The 17,720-nt window shown below is 43.1% G+C and overlaps 1 protein-coding gene across 1 annotated transcript in view; it reads right to left on the bottom strand.

The window, feature by feature from the left end:
* Positions 1–16,129, bottom strand: part of VSTM4 (V-set and transmembrane domain containing 4) — a 121,187-nt gene extending 105,058 nt beyond the window's left edge. Inside the window, exon 1 of the mRNA XM_063125881.1 lies at positions 16,062–16,129. Coding sequence (XP_062981951.1) covers positions 16,062–16,110 — 49 coding nt within the window. The 5' untranslated portion in view covers positions 16,111–16,129. The remainder of the gene's footprint in view (positions 1–16,061) is intronic.
* Positions 16,130–17,720: the final 1,591 nt, after the last annotated feature.

The following is a 17,720-nucleotide window of genomic DNA, read 5'->3' as shown; positions in this document are numbered from 1 at the left end:
ATTCATACTGACCAAACAGACATAATGGTCATAGACAAAAACAAACAAACATGCATACCTCAACGACACAGCAATACCGAATGACAAAAATGTTGTTGAAAAGGAAGAGGAAAAGAGAGAAGTCAAAGAATTATGGAAACAGGAAAGGGTCACAATTATTCCATTAGTCATATCAGTCACTGGCATTACATCAAAAAACTATACAGAAAACCTTCAGAAATTAAGCCTACCAAAATACATCCACACCAACATCCAGAAAGCAGTCATACTAAAAGACGCTCAATTGTCAGGAAATTTCTGAATCTGTAAAAGACTGGCAATGCCCGTCATGTCCGTCTAGAAAAAACTCCATGAGCGAGAAAGAGATAATAATAATAATAATAATAATAATAATAATAATAATAATAATAATAGAGCCTACCTGTCTCTAATAGGAAAAAGAGATCGCAAAACATCCCCTTAATCAAAGAGGTTAGGAAGAGCATCCATTTTGGTTCCTTCTTTCAGAATTGAGTTACTGAACTACATCATAAAATGTAAGCACAGCTAATAATAATAATAATAATAATAATCTGAGTTCTGTCTTGTTGAGTCTCTCACTGACTTCTACTTTGTGTGTGAGTGTCTCTGCTGTGTGTTATGCACAAGCAGTACACAATAAAGCACACATTTATAAAATTCCATAAAAAATCAAGGGTTGAACCGATCTGCTTCAAACTTGGAATGTCTGTATCTGTAATTTTCATGTCTGTATCAGTAATTTCATTTTTTTGTGTGTGTGTGAAACTTGGTTACTTCTCAAGGTGCTATACCTCAAAGAGGTTTGAGTTTGAACTTTAAACATTCCCCCCAAATAACAAGGGATGAACTGATATGCTTCAACCTTGGCATGCCTAAAGCCCTATTTAGGAGCTATCATGGTGCTAAGTTTACTCTCTTTATCTTTAAAAATGACAGTGTATTCTTTAAAAAAATAATTTTAATACCTCAAACTTTTTAAAAAATCCTAAAAATCAGGGGATGACTTGATATGATTTAAACTTAGTTTGCCTAAAGTCCTACTTAGGACATATCATGGAGCTGGGTTTCATCTTTTTATCTTTAAAAATGATAGCATATTTCCAAAACTTAATTTTAAAGCCTCAATCTTCTTTAAAAAAATTCTAAAAATCAGTGGATGAACCAATATGCTTCAAACTTGGCAGTGATTCAGATCCAAAGTGATGCACAGGCCTGGTTTTTGCCCTCTATTTGATTTTGCTGACTGGTGAAGGTTGGGCTTCATAGCACTTCTCATTTAAAAATATTTACTTCACTTTCTACCTGGATTATTTTTCCCTACCTGGACTTCGCTAAGTTCTACACCCTGGATTCTAGAAGAGATCGATTTCAACATTCCTCTTGGACCGATGAAAACCTGATCTTCAGATCTCTCCTTGGGATAGGTAGCTATACATTCCTTTTAATTCCCCCCCCCCCCCCCACACACACACACTACTCCCTTCCTTTAATCTAAAAATTTGGACCATACTGCTATAAAGTTGAAAGCTTCAAACAGTTCAATTATGTAATTTTGAGTGGTGGAAGTTTAAGTACAACTTAGAAAACTTTCCAAGTGCAGATGCAAGGGAAAAGAAGGAACTTTTTATCATCTTTGGTGAACTTGTAAAAAAGCCAAAACATTTTGGACCCAAATACATTCTTCAATTCAAAAATATTAAAGACAAATATAGAACTGAAACTGGAAGCTTTCTTACTCGGATTAATCGACAAACAACTAAAAGAGAAAGGGGGACTTTATTTTTGTACATGATAGCGGCAGCGAGACTGTTATACGCACAAAACTGGAAAAATGAAACAACACCAACAATGGATGAATGGATGTTGAAGATGCTGGAATTGGCTGAGATGGCAAAACTCACAGGGATAATGAGAAAAAGATCAACAACTATGTTTATGTTGGAATGGAAATCTTTGATAGAATATTTGCAAGAGACAGAGAAATATGATGTATTTGTTTAAGAAGGGGAAAGAAAAGAAAAAAAGAAGTAAATTTGATTGATGTATCAATTGTAATTAAAGAATTAGAGAGAAATGGAGCATGATTCTGTGAACCCAATGTATGAGATTCAGATAAGTCATAAGAAAGAACTGAATTTGATTAATATATAATAGTAATTAAGAAGTTAGTTAGCATTTCTGGCATGTAGAGGGCCAAAAATATACTTTAACCTTATCCTTAAACATTTTTAATAGTATTTTAGTGTAATTGTTTTGTGTATACCTTTATTTGTACATATATATGGTGCAAAGATTGTGTTTTTGTGTTGTTTAAAATAATAATAATAAAAAAAGAAAATTGAAAAAAAGAAAAAAAGAAAACTTTCCAAGTGCTTCTGGGCCTACTTGAGCCTACTCACATTGTTTGGACATACATTGTTTTTCTAATACAACTTAGCAGCAACAGTTAAACTGTAGTGTATTTTGCATAGCGTTGTGGTGAACGTATAGGCATTGTATCTTTAAGAGAGCTGGGATTAGACCCATACGGGTGAGCTTACCTGCTCAGCCTACCACATGCCCCTAGACTACCAGGCAATAACTTCAGAGTCTTTTCCTTGCTGGATTCCTTTATTACTGAAACCTCCTGGAACAGCAACACACCAAACTCCCTCAGCAAGGCCCACAACACCAACTGGAAGAAACAGAGGCTCCGCCCAGGCCTTCGATGAGGACCTGGAGACTAGCTGCTACAGGCCTCTTAAAGGTACATACATCCACATATCACATCCCCCCTTCTCCATAAAAACAATATCTTTTGTTCAATTAAATCTTAACTCGTTAATCTCAGCTCTTCACCACTATCCCATAACATAGTCCTTAAACTTTGCTGGTAGTCTCACTTCTCGCCCGCTCCGTGTCCATTTGATTCCATCTGCTGTTCCATCTGACGATAGCTCCAGCTCACCTTGAGGTCCTTCTGGCAAGACCACTGCCTCAGGGGATGCCAGCTCCTCTGCAACCCCTAGATCCACATTGGTTGCACCCACAGGGGAAAAGCAATCCCTCCTGAGGTGCCCCCTGTTCCTTCTATAAGTTTGACCTTGGGGAGTCTCAACTACATATGAGCGTGGCTCTCTTCTTTTCTGAGCTACTGATGCTGGCATCCAACCTAAAGCTGTTTTCAACCTGACCCTATCTCCTACTTGCAAAGGTGGAAGAGGTGCTGTGTGCTTGTCATAATATGCTTTCTGCTGCCTCTGTCGATCTTGTAATCTAGGGTGCGCTCCACGTGGCACCCTGGGCTTCAGGGCAGATGTAATAGCTGGCAGTGTGCTCCTTAGTAAACGTCCCATGAGCAATTGGGCAGGAGCAAAATCTAAACCTATTACTGGAGTATTACGCAGGTTCAACAGGGCCAGATATGGATCAGCGCCATCTTGTAGAGCTTTCGATAGCATGTGCTTGATGGTTTGTATAGTACGTTCTGCTTGCCCATTGGACTGGGGGTAAGCTGGGCTCGAATGTGTCAAGGTGATCCCCCACTCAGTTGCAAATTGTCTCATAACCTGGCTCGCAAATGGTACATGGTCACAGATTATCTCTTTAGGTATACCATGACGTGCAAATGTTGCCTTCAATCTGGCAACAACAGTCACAGCTGTTTTATCTGTCAAGTGGAGAACTTCAGGAAACTTAGAAAAGTAGTCCATGACTACCAGGTAAGAGTGACCTTGTAATTCGAAAATATCAGCTGCTACCTTTAGCCATTGCAGGTCTGGAATCTCGTGTGGGATCATTGGTTCTCTCTGATTGGCTGGCTGATGTTCCTGGCATGGCTGACAATTGTTGACCCACCGTTCTATCTCTTCATTCATTCGAGGCCAATACATCAATGCCCGAGCATGTGCTTTAGATCTATTGACCCTTGGTGTGGTAAGTGCAGCAGTTTTAACATGTTGTCTCTGGCGCCCTGGGGGATGATGATTTTGTGTCCCACCAGCAACAACTCATTTTCAATTCGAATACTGTCTCTGAGAGGCCAATAGGGATAAAGTTCAGGTCTAATCTGCTTGCGCCTCCTGGGCCAGCCATTAATATGTAGAGTCTTCAAGCCCAGTAGGCATGTATCTGCTGACGTGTGTTCTTGCAATGATTTGAGCATATGATCACTAAGCGGGTCTGTACTGGACAAACTGTAGATTATTATTATTATTATTATTATTATTATTATTATTATTTATTTATTTATTTATTTATATAGCACCATCAATGTACATGGTGCTGTACAGAGTAAAACAGTAAATAGCAAGACCCTGCCGCATAGGCTTACAATCTAATAAAATCATAGTAAAACAATAAGGAGGGGAAGAGAATGCAAACAGGCACAGGGTAGGGTAAGCAGGCACAGGGTAGGGTAAAACTAACAGTATAAAGTATGCACAACATAGAGTTTTAAAAGCTTTAGGAAAAAGAAAAGTTTTTAGTTGAGCTTTAAAAGCTGCGATTGAAGTTGTAGTTCTCAAATGTTCTGGAAGAGCGTTCCAGGCGTAAGGGGCAGCAGAAGAAAATGGACGGAGCCGAGCAAGGGAAGTAGAGGCCCTTGGGCAGGCGAGAAACATGGCATCAGAGGAGCGAAGAGCACGAGCGGGGCAATAGTGTGAGATGAGAGAGGAGAGATAGGAAGGAGCTAGACCGTGAAAAGCTTTGAAGGTTAACAGGAGACGTTTATATTGAATTCTGAAGTGAATTGGAAGCCAATGAAGAGATTTCAGAAGCGGAGTAACATGGTCAGAGCGGCGAGCCAAGAAGATGATCTTTGCGGCAGAGTGGTGAACAGAAACCAACGGACTGATGTGAGAAGAAGGAAGGCCAGAGAGAAGAAGTTTGCAGTAGTCCAACCGTGAAATAACCAGTGCATGAACAAGCGTCTTGGTGGAAGAGACAGACAAAAATGATCGAATCCTGGCAATATTATACAGGAAAAATCGACAAGATTTAGCTACTGCCTCAATATGAGGAATAAAGGAGAGCGAGGAGTTCTGTATCTGTGGGGAGAGTACTTGTAGTCACCCTAGAAAGTGTGTCCGCTATAAACATGTCCTTGCCTTTCGTATAGTGGATCTGAATATCATATTTCTGCAGTTGTAATAACATTCTCTGTAATCTTGCTGGGGCCTTCCCCAGTGGCTTGGCAAAAATTGCCTCCAGTGGCTTATGATCTGATTGGACTTTTACTTGGACACCAAAAACATACTGGTGGAATTTTGACATTGCAAAGACGATTGCCAAGAGTTCCTTTTCTATTTGTGCATAATTTTGCTCCGCCTTGGATAGGGCACGAGAAGCATATGCAATTGGTCTCTTTTTCTGGAATAGGCATGCCCCCAAACCATCCTTGGATGCATCAGCTTGGACCCATAGTTGCTCCTTAGGGTCAAAATACTGCAAGACTGGTGCAGTTGTAATGGCTTGTTTTAGTCCATCAAGAGCTGTCTGCTGTTCAGGCCCCCATTGCCACATAATATCATTTCGTAGAAGAGTCCTGAGGGGAGCTGTTAGGCTGGACTCATTAGATATGTATTGGGCCAAGTATTGAATGGTGCCCAGAATTCTTTGGAGACCTTTCTTATCTTCAGGGGGAGGTAATCGGATGATTGCTTCCACCTTGCTGTCATCTGGTTGTACACCATCCTTAGAGAAGATGTGGCCCATATACTTGACAGTATCCACCAATAATTGAATTTTGTCCATATTAAACTTGACACCCTTTTTCCGCGCTCTGTCAAGTACCTATTTAAGTATCTTATCATGCTCTTCCTTGCTGGATGCTGCAATAATCATGTCATCGGCAATGATGTGGATGCCAGGAATGTCCCCAAAGCACTCATAATTTTTCTGTGGGAAGACTTCACTTGCTGACTTAATGCCGAAGGGCAGTCTATTAAAATGATACCTCCCCCACGGGGTGTTAAACGTACATAGTTCCGATGACTCCTTGTCTAGGGCCACTTGCCAGTAGCCATCCTTCTCATCTAAGATGGTAAACAACTTTTTGCCAGCAAGTTCTCTCTGCACATCCTCAACTGTAGGGATTGAAAAATGTTGTTGCTTCACTGCCTTGTTGAGATCCCTGGGATCAAGGCACAGCCTGAGTGAACCATTCTTTTTTTGTGTTATCACCATGCTGTTGACCCATGCTGTTGGATTAGTCACCTTTGTAATGACTCCCTTTGACTCTAGGTCTTCCAATGTTGTTTTCAAAGGGGCAATGACTGCATATGGAATCTTTCTGCATCCATGCACCACAGGTGATACTGTGGGATCCACATGAATATGATGCACACCTGGGAAACGACCCAGGCCTTCAAAAACATCGGAATAGTGTTTTAGGAGACCCTCCATCTTGGTTGGAGAATGTACTGCTAATACGTGCACACGTCTGATCAAGTCAAGGGCTACACAGGCTGACCGACCCAGAAGTGGTGGATCTCCAGTTTCTGTGACATAGAAGGTTAGATTTCGATTCTTAAGACCATTTTTGCAAGGAGCTACAATGGTACTTCTTGGTTTGACCTTTGCTCCACCAAAGGCAACTAGTGTCACATTTGTCATTGCTGTATGCACTTTATCCTGCAAGCACTCTGCAATGTCTTTTGGAATTGTGTTAGCATCAGATCCAGAATCTAACTTGAAAACAACTAGAAGTCCTGCCACAACTACTGTGCTATACCAGGCTTCTGGGCTTCCCATGAACCTAGCTTGATGGCATGTAGTCATTACTCCCATGAATAAGGCATTTACATCTTTGGTGAGACTGGAAGGCTCAGATTGTGTCCTACACATTTTAGCAAAGTGATTCCTTCCTGCACACCTATTGCAGGTCTCTCCAAAAGCTGGACACTGCCTGGGCCTGTGAACATAACCGCATCTACTGCAGGAATTGCCCCTTGCCGCTGTAGGTTTAACTGTTGCAAAGGTCTGCTTTGGGGCCCTTTTACTTTCTTGGTAGCTTATGGTCCTTCTGCTTTTATGTTGGATGGCTAAGATGTTTGTTTCTGAGGTCATTGCTGTTGCCTGAGCCCTGATAAGAGCCTTTGCTCTACAGATGGTAATAGCTTGCTCTAGAGTCAACTTAGGGTCTTCTAGAAGCTTTTCTTTAAGCTTGCTGTCTGAGATGCTGAAAACAATTTTGTCTCTAAGCATCAGGTCTGTGGAGGCCCCAAATTCACAATGCTGAGATTTTTCTCTAAGGGCTGTAACAAAACAGTCTATGCCTGCTTCCTCATTATAAGGAAGCTGCCAGAACTGGTACCGTTCAAAAACAGGGTTTCTCCTGGGCTCACAATAAGTTTTGAATGCAGCAAGGGCTTCTTCTAGTGTCTGACTTTCAGGATCTGCATAGATATTAGGAATGGTGTTGTAAATTTCTAAAGCCTTTTCTCCTATGCAGTGCAGCATTACAGCAATTTTGTAGTCTTCTGACTCTTTCTCCGCTTTTGTAACTGTAAGGTATACTTGTAGTCTCTGCTCCCATTTCCTCCAAATTTCTCCTAAGTTCCCAATAAAGCTTAGCTCAGAAGGAGGTTTAAAATGCTCCATATTTTATTCCAATATGGCGGCGGGCACTAAAACCCCTCTTCAAGTGGATTTCTGAAGGGGAGATCCCACTTCTGACACCATGTAGTATCCCTCAGGCATAGGGACCATACGGGTGAGCTTACCTGCTCAGCCTGCCACGTGCCCCTAGACTACCAGGCAATAACTTCAGAGTCTTTTCCTTGCTGGATTCCTTTGTTACTGAAACCTCCTGGAACAGCGACACACCAAACTCCCTCAGCAAGGCCCACAACACCAACTGGAAGAAACAGAGGCTCCGCCCAGGCCTTCGATGAGGACCTGGAGACTAGCTGCTACAGGCCTCTTAAAGGTACATACATCCACATATCACAGCTAAAGGGTAGTAGCCTATAAAAGGAAATTGGGAATAGCAACTAGCCGGTTCTGTCAGGCATACTGCTAGCCTTGCAATAGGGATTCTTAAATAAAGGATTTGTATTTTCTTACTTTGTTTTTCTCTCTCTGGATACAACATTTTAGAGATGAAGAAGGGCTCTTTTACCACTGAACCCACCAGCACCTTTTCTTCAAAGCCCAGGTAAGCCTCCAATTGCATTCCCTACTTGGATTTGGATGTTTGAAAACTACTTGTTGGCAGTTAGTGATAAGGAGCTTTCTCAAGCAAGTAAATGTGCATTGCTTACTCATTGCTTGGGAGTTGAAGGCCAATGCATATTCTACAATCTTCCTCTTGTTGATGATAAATATGAGACTGCATGCATTGCTTTAAAGAACTTTTTTGCTCATTGCTACAAATTCTGCCAGCGTGAATAGAAACCTGGGGAGTTGGTACTACAGTATATTACTGCTTTAAGGGACTTAATGAGCTCATGTAAATTTGGAGATATGGTGGAAGAAATTATTAGAGAACAGCTAATTGAGAAAACATCTTTACCTCGTATATGAGAATGCTTACTCCTAGAGACAGATCTTGCATTAGAGAAAGCTGTAGCTATTGCAACTCAAATTGAGGCAGCCCTGGCAGAAGCTAAACCAATGCATTTGGATAAAGGTGGTGTGGTACAAGCAGTGGATCTTTAACATGGGCGTTCCAATAGAAGGCAGAAAAAGGATTATGAAAAGGAAGTTTTCAACAAAGCCTAACTAAATGCTGTTTTCGATGTGAGTCTTCATAGCATCTTGCAAGCCACACAGGATGTCCGGCTAGGATGGTTCAGTGTAACTGTTGTAAAAAAATTGGACATTTTGCTAAAGTATGTCATCATAATAACTAGCAAGTACATGTAGTTACAATACTTACTATTTTGAGTGTGGAAAGGACTAGTCCCACACATAGGGTGGAAAAAATCATGTGTAATGTTAACGTTTCTGTTACAGGTGTATCAAAAGATGTTGAATTAATGCTGGATTAATTCATTCATTCATTCATTCATTCATTCTAAACTGGTTCATCAGTCTCTATATTGCCTGAATCATTTTATCAGCATTACTTCAGAGACATACCACTTATGGAACCAAAAATACAGCTAGTGTGTTACCTGTAGAGCCAAATTCCTGTATGTGGATGTTTGCCTGTAAAAGTGACTGTTGGGCTATGTTGTGCATCTGCAGAGATTTACATTGTTCCTGGTGGTACTCCTATCCTTGGGAGGGATATATTTGCTGCATTGAATCTTGGAATAGTTGATAGCCACATTGTTCCTCCCCAGTTAAGCACTTTTGCAGATCAAACACCAGTTTCAGCTGCGTTGGAAGACCAGAATGATGGAAAACTTGGCTGTGCACATGGGTTTGTTCATAAAGTTAAAATGAAATCAAATATGATACCTTTACACCAGAAGTTTCAGCATTTACCATTTGCAGTAAGAGATAGTTTCTGAAGAGATTAAGAAATTGGTACAACAAGATGTTATTGAGGAAGTAGATTCATCTGAATGGGTGTCACCTATAGTAGTGACAAAGAAGAAGAATGGTAGCATTCATGTTTGTGTAGATTTGAGAGAGCCTAATAAAGCTATAGTGATTAATAGTCATCCCCTCCCAAATATAGAAGTTTTTGCAGAACTACGGGAAGCAAGGATGTTTTCTACTCTTGATTTGCAGAGTGCGTACCATTAAGTTATGTTGCGTGAAGATAGCATATATTACAGCATTTATTACACATAATGGATTATTCCATTCTAAACATGTCCCTTATGGACTCGCATCAGCACCTAGCGTTTTCCAAAAGATGATGACAACAATTCTTAAGAAACAAAAGGGGGTCCAATGTTATCTGGATGAAATTATTGTGTTTGGAAATACTCCTGAGGAACATGAAAGTAATTTGCAGTCTGTATTAGGCTGCAGCAGGCTTGAAGCTTAATTCAGATAAATGTAAGTTTAGACCAGTGGTTCCCAAACTTTTTCAGGTCACTGCCCCCTTGGTTCCACAAACTCATGCCCAGTGCCTCCTACCCTACCCTACCCTATAAAAATCATTATTCAGAATAGTGGTTTTCAATGACCCACTAAGCAAGACAATAACAATAAAATTCAAAACAGTAACAATTAATTGAGTATTTATTCAAAATCCAATTACATTTTTTTAGTTTATTCAATTAAACATAATTGATGAACTTGATCCAGTGATACCCTCTTTTCAAAGTCTGATAGTCATTTAGCAAGAATATTAGATATCACATTTAGTAATGTGTTAAAATCATTCAATAAAAAACACAGTTTTTCAAGGGATGATCATCCGTACAAGCAAAGGAAGGATATAAATTTTCCTAATGTCTGACTAGACTTTGCATTCTAAAATAAAATGGGTGACATCTTTTACAATAAAAAGGTTGCAAGGACAACCTCTAATTGTGACAACGGATGCTTTTGATAATGGATTGGGAGCACTGCTTACACAGCTCCACGGGAAAGAGTTACCCATCAGAAAGAGTTACAGAGTTGGGGGAAATCCTCATTCTCTCTGTGATCAGAGGCACTGAGTGAAGTGCCCCTGGAGATAATTCAGCCTGACCCCAAACACATAACCCTATTCCCACTTCTGAAGGTCTGGACCCCGGACTACTAAAGACAAACAAACTGGCAGACCGTAACAGTTTTCACGTGCCCATTTGCTTGGTGAGGCAGGCTACAAAACAGATGGACTAACAGGCCATAGAACTGCCAGACTGGGTTTGCCAAAAACCCAGCATGATCACTTCTTGTAGGTCCATGTTCAACAACAACCACTCTCAGCTGAACTTGATGGAACACTACCCTTCACCCCTGGGTTTAATTTACTGACCTTTCCTGGCTGGGCCTTGTGGGGAACTATATGGATAGATGGGACATGCATACATAGTATGCATAGAGTGCTGAGAGTAGCAAATCTAAAAGCAAGTATGTTGCTTTTCAAAAACCTAGGAAATTCAATCATCTAAAACCTGCTGGTTGAAAAGACCAGAAGATAAGGCTTTCTCACAATTGTCCAAACATTACAAAGCCAGGAAATTGGAAGCTATGGCTGATGCCTTATCTGATGTGCCCCATGTTGTGTAACGTTACAAATTCTGCTTGCTTACATGCACCCACACTTTTCCTCTACCTTTCAGTCCCAAATCCAGATTGGGAGGATGAATTGCCTGTGACCAGCAAAAATGGTCCACATTGTCCTGGCTTATTAAGTATTTGGGCCTTATTCTCTGTGATGTAACTCACATCTTTATGCATGAGTTGACCCATGCCTTTACTGGGTGGGTTGATAATAAGACATAAGTAGCACCTTTAATGTAGCCAGGCGGAGAGTGGTACTGCTGCTAATAATGGTGTGTGGTAGATGTAGCTGCCTTTCCTAGCAACATTATGGCCTTGTTCAGACAACACTCTGGGCTTTGTCGTTAGCTTAACCAAGTTTAGCTGTGGTTAACGCTAACCACATGCAGAATGCTTGCAGACAACACTTTTAACCATTTTGTAGTTAAGTTTTCTTTTACTTGATATTGACCAATAGGGATGACTTAGTGGATAAAGTGGCAGTTACGAGCACTCTGAGGGAAAGTGACCACATCTTACTGGAATTCTTGCTTTTAAAGGAAGCAAAAGCTGAGTGTAGCCATACACATACTCTGGATTTTAGGAAAGCTGATTTAAAAACTCAGAACTATGATAAGTAAGGTCCCATGGCAAGCGACCCTAATGAGAAAAGGAGTCCAAGAAGGGTGGGAGTATTTAAAAAGGAAATTTTAAAGGCACAATTACAAACAATTCCAACAAGGAGAAAAGATAGAAAACAACAGAAGAAACCAATGTGGCTCCACAAAAAGCTTAGAAATTACCTGAAAACAAAAAAGGATACATAAAGGAAGTGGAAGGAAGGCCAGGCTATAAAAGAAGAGTACAGACAGGTGGCACAGAAGTGCTGAAATGGAGTCAGGAAGGCTAAAGCTATGAATGAGCTGAGATTAGCGAGGGATCCTAAAAGCAACAAAAAGGCTTTCATCAGATACATGAAAAGTAAAAGAGGAAAGAAATGGTGGTTCAACTGCTTAATGAGGATGACAAATTGATAACAGAGGACAAAGAAAAGGCCAAAGTGCTCAATTCCTACTTTGGCTCAGTCTTCTCCTAAAAGTGGGCTTATTCCCCCCTGGAAAAAGTGAAGCAGAAGTTGAGGGGGCAGGATTGCAGTTTGAGATTGATAAACAAATGGTCAAGGAACACCTAATTTGTTTGAATGAGTTCAAATCTCCAGGGCCTGATGAACTACATCCTAGAGTAATGAAGGAGCTGGCAGAAGAACTCTCAGAACCACTGTCTATTATCTTTGCAAAATCATGGAAGACTGGTGAGGTGCCGGACGACTGCAGGAGGGGTAACATTGTCCCTATCTTCAAAAAGGAGGAACCTGGGAACTACAGACCAGTCAGTCTGACATCCATCCCTGGGAAAATTTTGGAACACATTCTAAAGAAGTCAATCTTTAAGCACATTGAAAACAATGCAGTGACTACAAGGAGCCAGCATGGATTTGTCAGGAACAAATCCTGTCAGACTAATTTGATCTCATTTTTTGATTGGGTAATCATATGGATGTCATATATCTTGACTTCAGCAAAACTTTTGACAAAGTTCCCCATGATACTCTGATTAATGAACTAGCTAAAAGTGGGCTAGATGGAACAACTATTAGATGGATTCAGAGTTGGCTACAGAATCGGACTCAAAGAGTGCTTATCAATGGTACCTTCCCAAACTAGAGGGAGGTATCAAGTGGGGTACTGCAGGGTTCAGTCCTGGGCCCAGTGCTCTTCAACATTTTTATTAATGATTTGGATGAGGAGGTGCAGGGAATGCTTATCAAATCTGCAGATGACACAAAATTGGATGGGATAGCTAATACCCCGGAAGACAGAAACAAACTTCAACGTGATCTTGATAGGCTGGAGTGCTGGGCTGAAAACAACAGAATGAAATTTAATAGGGATAAATGCCAAGTTCTACATCTAGGAAAAAGCAACCAATTGCACAGTTACAAGATCGGGGATACTTGGCTCAGCAATACTACAAATTTATTTATTATTTATTTATTTATTACATTTTTATACCGCCCAATAGCCAAAGCTCTCTGGGCGGTCCACAAATGAGAAGGATCTTGGAATTGTTGTGGATAACAAGCTGAATACGAGGCAACAGTGCAATATGGCTACAAGAAAGGCAAATGCTATTTAGGGCTGCATTAATAAAAGTATAGCTTTTGAATCGCGTGAGGTACTGGTTCCTCTCTATTCAGCCCTGGTTAGGCCTCATCTAGAGTACTGTGTCCAGTTCTGGGCTCCACAATTCAAGGACACAGACAAGTTGGAGCGTGTTCAGAGGAGGGCAACCAGGATGATCAGGTGTCTAGTAACAAAGCCCTCTGAAGAGAGACTGAAAGAACTGGGCATGTTTAGCGTGGAGAAGAGAAGATTGAGGGGAGACATGATAGCACTCTTATAATACTTGAAAGGTTGTCACACACAGAAGGGCCTGGATCTCTTCTCAATCATCTGAGCGTGCAGGATACAGAATAATGTGCTCAAGTTACAGGAAGCCAGATTTTGGCTGGACATCAGGAACACTTCCTGACTTTTAGAGCAGTTTGACAATGGAACCAGTTACCTAGGGAGGTTGTGGGCTCTCCCATACTGGAGGCATTCAAGAGGCAGCTGGACAACCGTCTGTCAGGGATGCTTTAGGGTGGATTCCTGCACTGAGCAGAGGGTTCTACTCAATGGCCATATAGACCCTTTCCAACTCTGCTATTCTATGATACTATAACCACACGCTAACCACAACGTTTTTAGTGGAGGACCTGATTCTCCAACTGATCCACCCTGTATCCCAGCAGCCCTAGTTCTAGGATCCCTGGCAGTTACAGCCGTCATTTTAGAGTAGGCACCAATGAAATCAGCAATTACATGTATGCATCACCCCGTTCAGGGAGCGGTTCCTTTACTTTCTGCATCGCCATGCCTGGTATACCTCTACAATCATCACAGGGGAGGCAGAAGATTTCCCAGACGGCTGCGCTAGCTGCATCACCAGGAAGTGCCGCCACAGTAATTAGAATCTGAGGGGTGTAATGGCGCTTCAACAAGGTAGGAGAAACTGATGCTTTGTATGGGGAAATTGCAAGTGGGGATTTAAAAAGCTCTACTGTTCGCACGGTCTGCTAAAACCCCTCCAAATAACCTAATGTGAAACACGAAATGGCAGCTGCAGCGAGTGTATCAATTAGCAGTCCAGAGCAGCCATAGAGCCCGGTGGCTAACTCTTAGTTAGGCAACTCTGTACTGGAATCTCTCTGCCTTAACCCCTTAACCACAGACACGTGTCAGATGACACTTTTAGCCATGGTTAGAGCCGCTAACAACGCTGCATAAAGTGGTTAGTGAGCTGGACAACCATCAGTCAGGTATGCTTTAGGGTGGATTCTTGTATTGAGCAGGGGGTTGGACTCAATGGCCTCATAGGCCCCTTCCAACTGTACTATTCTAGGAAAATACAAAAAACGTGGGAGGGGGAGGGGGAAAAAGGTCCTCACCTCATGTCAAAAAGATAACCGAGTAGAGACTAGGCTAGCATTTTTGGGGTGGGCAATGTGGCCATAAAGGAAGACAGAGCACGGCTCTGGGTCCAGGAGGTAATAAATTACTCTTGAAGGACAGACGGAGTGGTGCTGGCCACTTTAAAACCTAACCTGGATCTGGGAGATGTTAACAACTATTTGCCAACATCAGTGAAATGGGGCAGAAAACTTCTCATTTCATAAAGTCATCAGTAACATTGAGAGGATTTCAATGGCAAATACCATTTTAGGCATGCTTGGCAGTTTCAAAGAGCTTATACTGTGCAATCACAGTGAATTGCATGCAAAGGACTCAGAAGTTTTCCACCTTATAATCTGCTTTGATTGTGAAGTAGTCCCATGCATCTTGCCTTAATTGCGCTATAAAGCAAAAAGGTTTACCGTATTTAGCCCCTACTTTTTGAGCGTATCTTCCAAGCCGCCGCTGGGGTGCAGGAGCAGGATTTTAAAGAAAGACGTACATCTGTGTAAGCTTTAAAATAAAGACACCAAAATTGGCACAGAAATAGATATTAGGGAGAGCTTTAAGCATACCAAATTTGAATTGAATTGGGTCATCCGTTGATTTTTTATGATTTTTTATATTTCCCCCCTTAAACTCACTTCCTGGTATACAAAGTATCGCTGTTGCCGGGTAGCAAAAACAGCAACAACTGCAAAAGTTTAGCGCTACGGGATAATCCGAGGGAAGCAGGTACCTGGGATGAAGCTTAGAGTTGAAATTAATGTTTTTCAGGTGATTCAGTATTGCAGTGGAAAATTCCCCCTCCCCCAAAACTTTTGAAAACTTATTTTTATTGCATTTCTAGCCCATTTCAAGAGTCATGGTTTGTGTGGACGATTTATCCCTGTAATATAAGATGAAGCATTTTCAGGCTACGATATGTAAATCTGTATCTTTTCGTGCCATATGAACCTTTTGTTCGATTTGTCTCAGCTGATGAACGGTTAACTCATGGCGGGGGCTTCCCCACGCCGGTGGCCTGCCCCTACTAAATCTGTTTGCGAGTCTTCCTTCTCCTAGACCTTGGGATGGGGAGGGAGGAGTCCAGCAGAAGTTGCGGGAGGAGGGGAACCCGCGGGTCTCTCGCTCGCTCCCCCTCGGCTCCTTTCCCAGGCAGACGTCGCGGCCGCCGTCTGGGCGCCTGGAAGAAGGGCTGGCCGCGAAAGCGAGGGCGGCGCCCGTCCAAGTGCTCGCAGAGCTTGCGCAACGGAAGCGCCAGGGGGTGCAGGTCCCGAAACGGGGGCGGGGGGGGAAGTGATTAGGGGCGGGGACGAAGAGCACGCCCCCCTGGGCGAGGGGGGAGGAGGGGCGCTGCCCGCCTGTTCCGTGTGTGTGTGTGTGTGTGCGCGCGCGCGCGCGCGCTCTTACCCGGCGGGGGCGTTGCAGCCAGAAGCGCCGTCAGGACCAGGAGACGCATCGCCCGCGGCTCGAGGGTGGCGGGGTGGGGCGGCTGCACTGCAGCTGCTCTTCCTCGTCGTCGTTTCGGCTCTTCTGCCCGCTCCACCACGGCCGGCGCCGCCTCCCCCCTCGCCCCCTGCTCCTCGTCCTCCGATGCTCCGCCGACGTCGTCGTGTTTCTCCTTCAACCCTCAACAACAACAACGCCACCTTGAAACGCCAACAACAAGAACCAAGTCTTGCGGCGCCTTCAAGACCAACACATTGATGATGGCATAAGCTTTGGTGGACCCGGTCCGCTTGCAGAGAAACGGCCCAGAAGTCCGGGAAGTCCCGCCTGCCCCCCCCCCCCATCTTTCCCCACGGAGGCGGGGCGTGCTAAAACATTCCCACCCGCTCACTCGCAGTGGCCGAAAGACATCGGATTTCGCTCGCCAGGAAAATAAGCGGAGGCGCCCAGTCTTCGATGCACTTGCTTGGGCAGAGCACGCTGGAAATCCGGAGAAGGGAAGGATTCCAGCAAGTGCTGTTCTTTTGATTATAAACCACAAATGCATGTAAGCATTGTCGTGCAGACAACAGGTTCAACTGAACCCCCTAATGTGCTGCTAAGCCCCGCCCACTCTTCAAACAAGCCTCTTTTCTGTTTGGGCAAGCCTCTTTTCCAGGGCAATCAACTGAGGAGGAACGAGGTAACCTCCGAATCTTAAGCCCAGGAAACGTCCCATTGCAGTGTGTGTGTGGGGAAAACGCGGGCCAAAGGCGGCTACGCAGAGCCCCTGCCTTCTTTCTCCTGCTCCTCCTCCTCGTGTGCGCAAGTGTGGTGGGCAGGGCAGCATGTCCTTTCCTGCTGATGAGGGAGGAGGAAGGGGGCTCTGGGTGAGCATGCTCTACCTGGCCGCCGGGCAGGTGCAAGCAGCGCTGCCTGCCTGCGCGTCTCTCTGTGTCTAGCCCTACTCAAAAGCAAGCAGGACAAGACTTCTGAATTACTCCAACACTTTTAAAGAGCATCCCAAATTCAAAGTCTCTGCATGTCTACTCACAAGTAAGCAGATCTCTGGTCTGTAAAATGCACATCTTAATTCTGTGCAGCAGCTCTCTTGCCTGCAAAAGGCACTGCTCAAAATCTTTGCAATTATCCCATTCTTTGCAGGATATTTAAAGGTTAAATGCTTTTAAATATCCTCTTATCCCCAATCAGTGATCAGAGTTAACAGCAAAAGAAGCTTGCTTGCACAGGGATGGAAACCCCCAGGGGCTGCATCCAGCCTGTGGGCTGGAGGTTCTCCATTCATTTTCTATGGGGACAGGCCCTGCCATTGTCTAATCCAGTGTGGCATAGGTTCTAGCGCCCACTTGGCCATTGAAACCCACTGGGTGACTTTGGGTGAGTCACAGTCTCTCAGCCTAACCCACCTAGTTGCAGGAAAACAAGCTCAGGGCTCCCACTGATTCTGCATTATGGTGAGTTGTATAATTATTTCATTATATATTACAATGTAATAATAATAGAAATAAAGTGCACAATAAATGTAATGTGCATGAATCATCCCAAAACCATCCCCTCAAACCCCCCCCCCCAAATCCGTGGAAAAATTGTCTTCCACAAAACCTGTCCCTGGTGCCAAAA

This window comes from Elgaria multicarinata, chromosome 5, assembly GCF_023053635.1.
Source record: "Elgaria multicarinata webbii isolate HBS135686 ecotype San Diego chromosome 5, rElgMul1.1.pri, whole genome shotgun sequence".
NCBI lineage: Eukaryota > Metazoa > Chordata > Lepidosauria > Squamata > Anguidae > Elgaria > Elgaria multicarinata.
The sequence above is the reverse complement of the archived record's forward strand: the minus strand, read 5'-3'. Positions and strand labels throughout refer to the sequence as shown.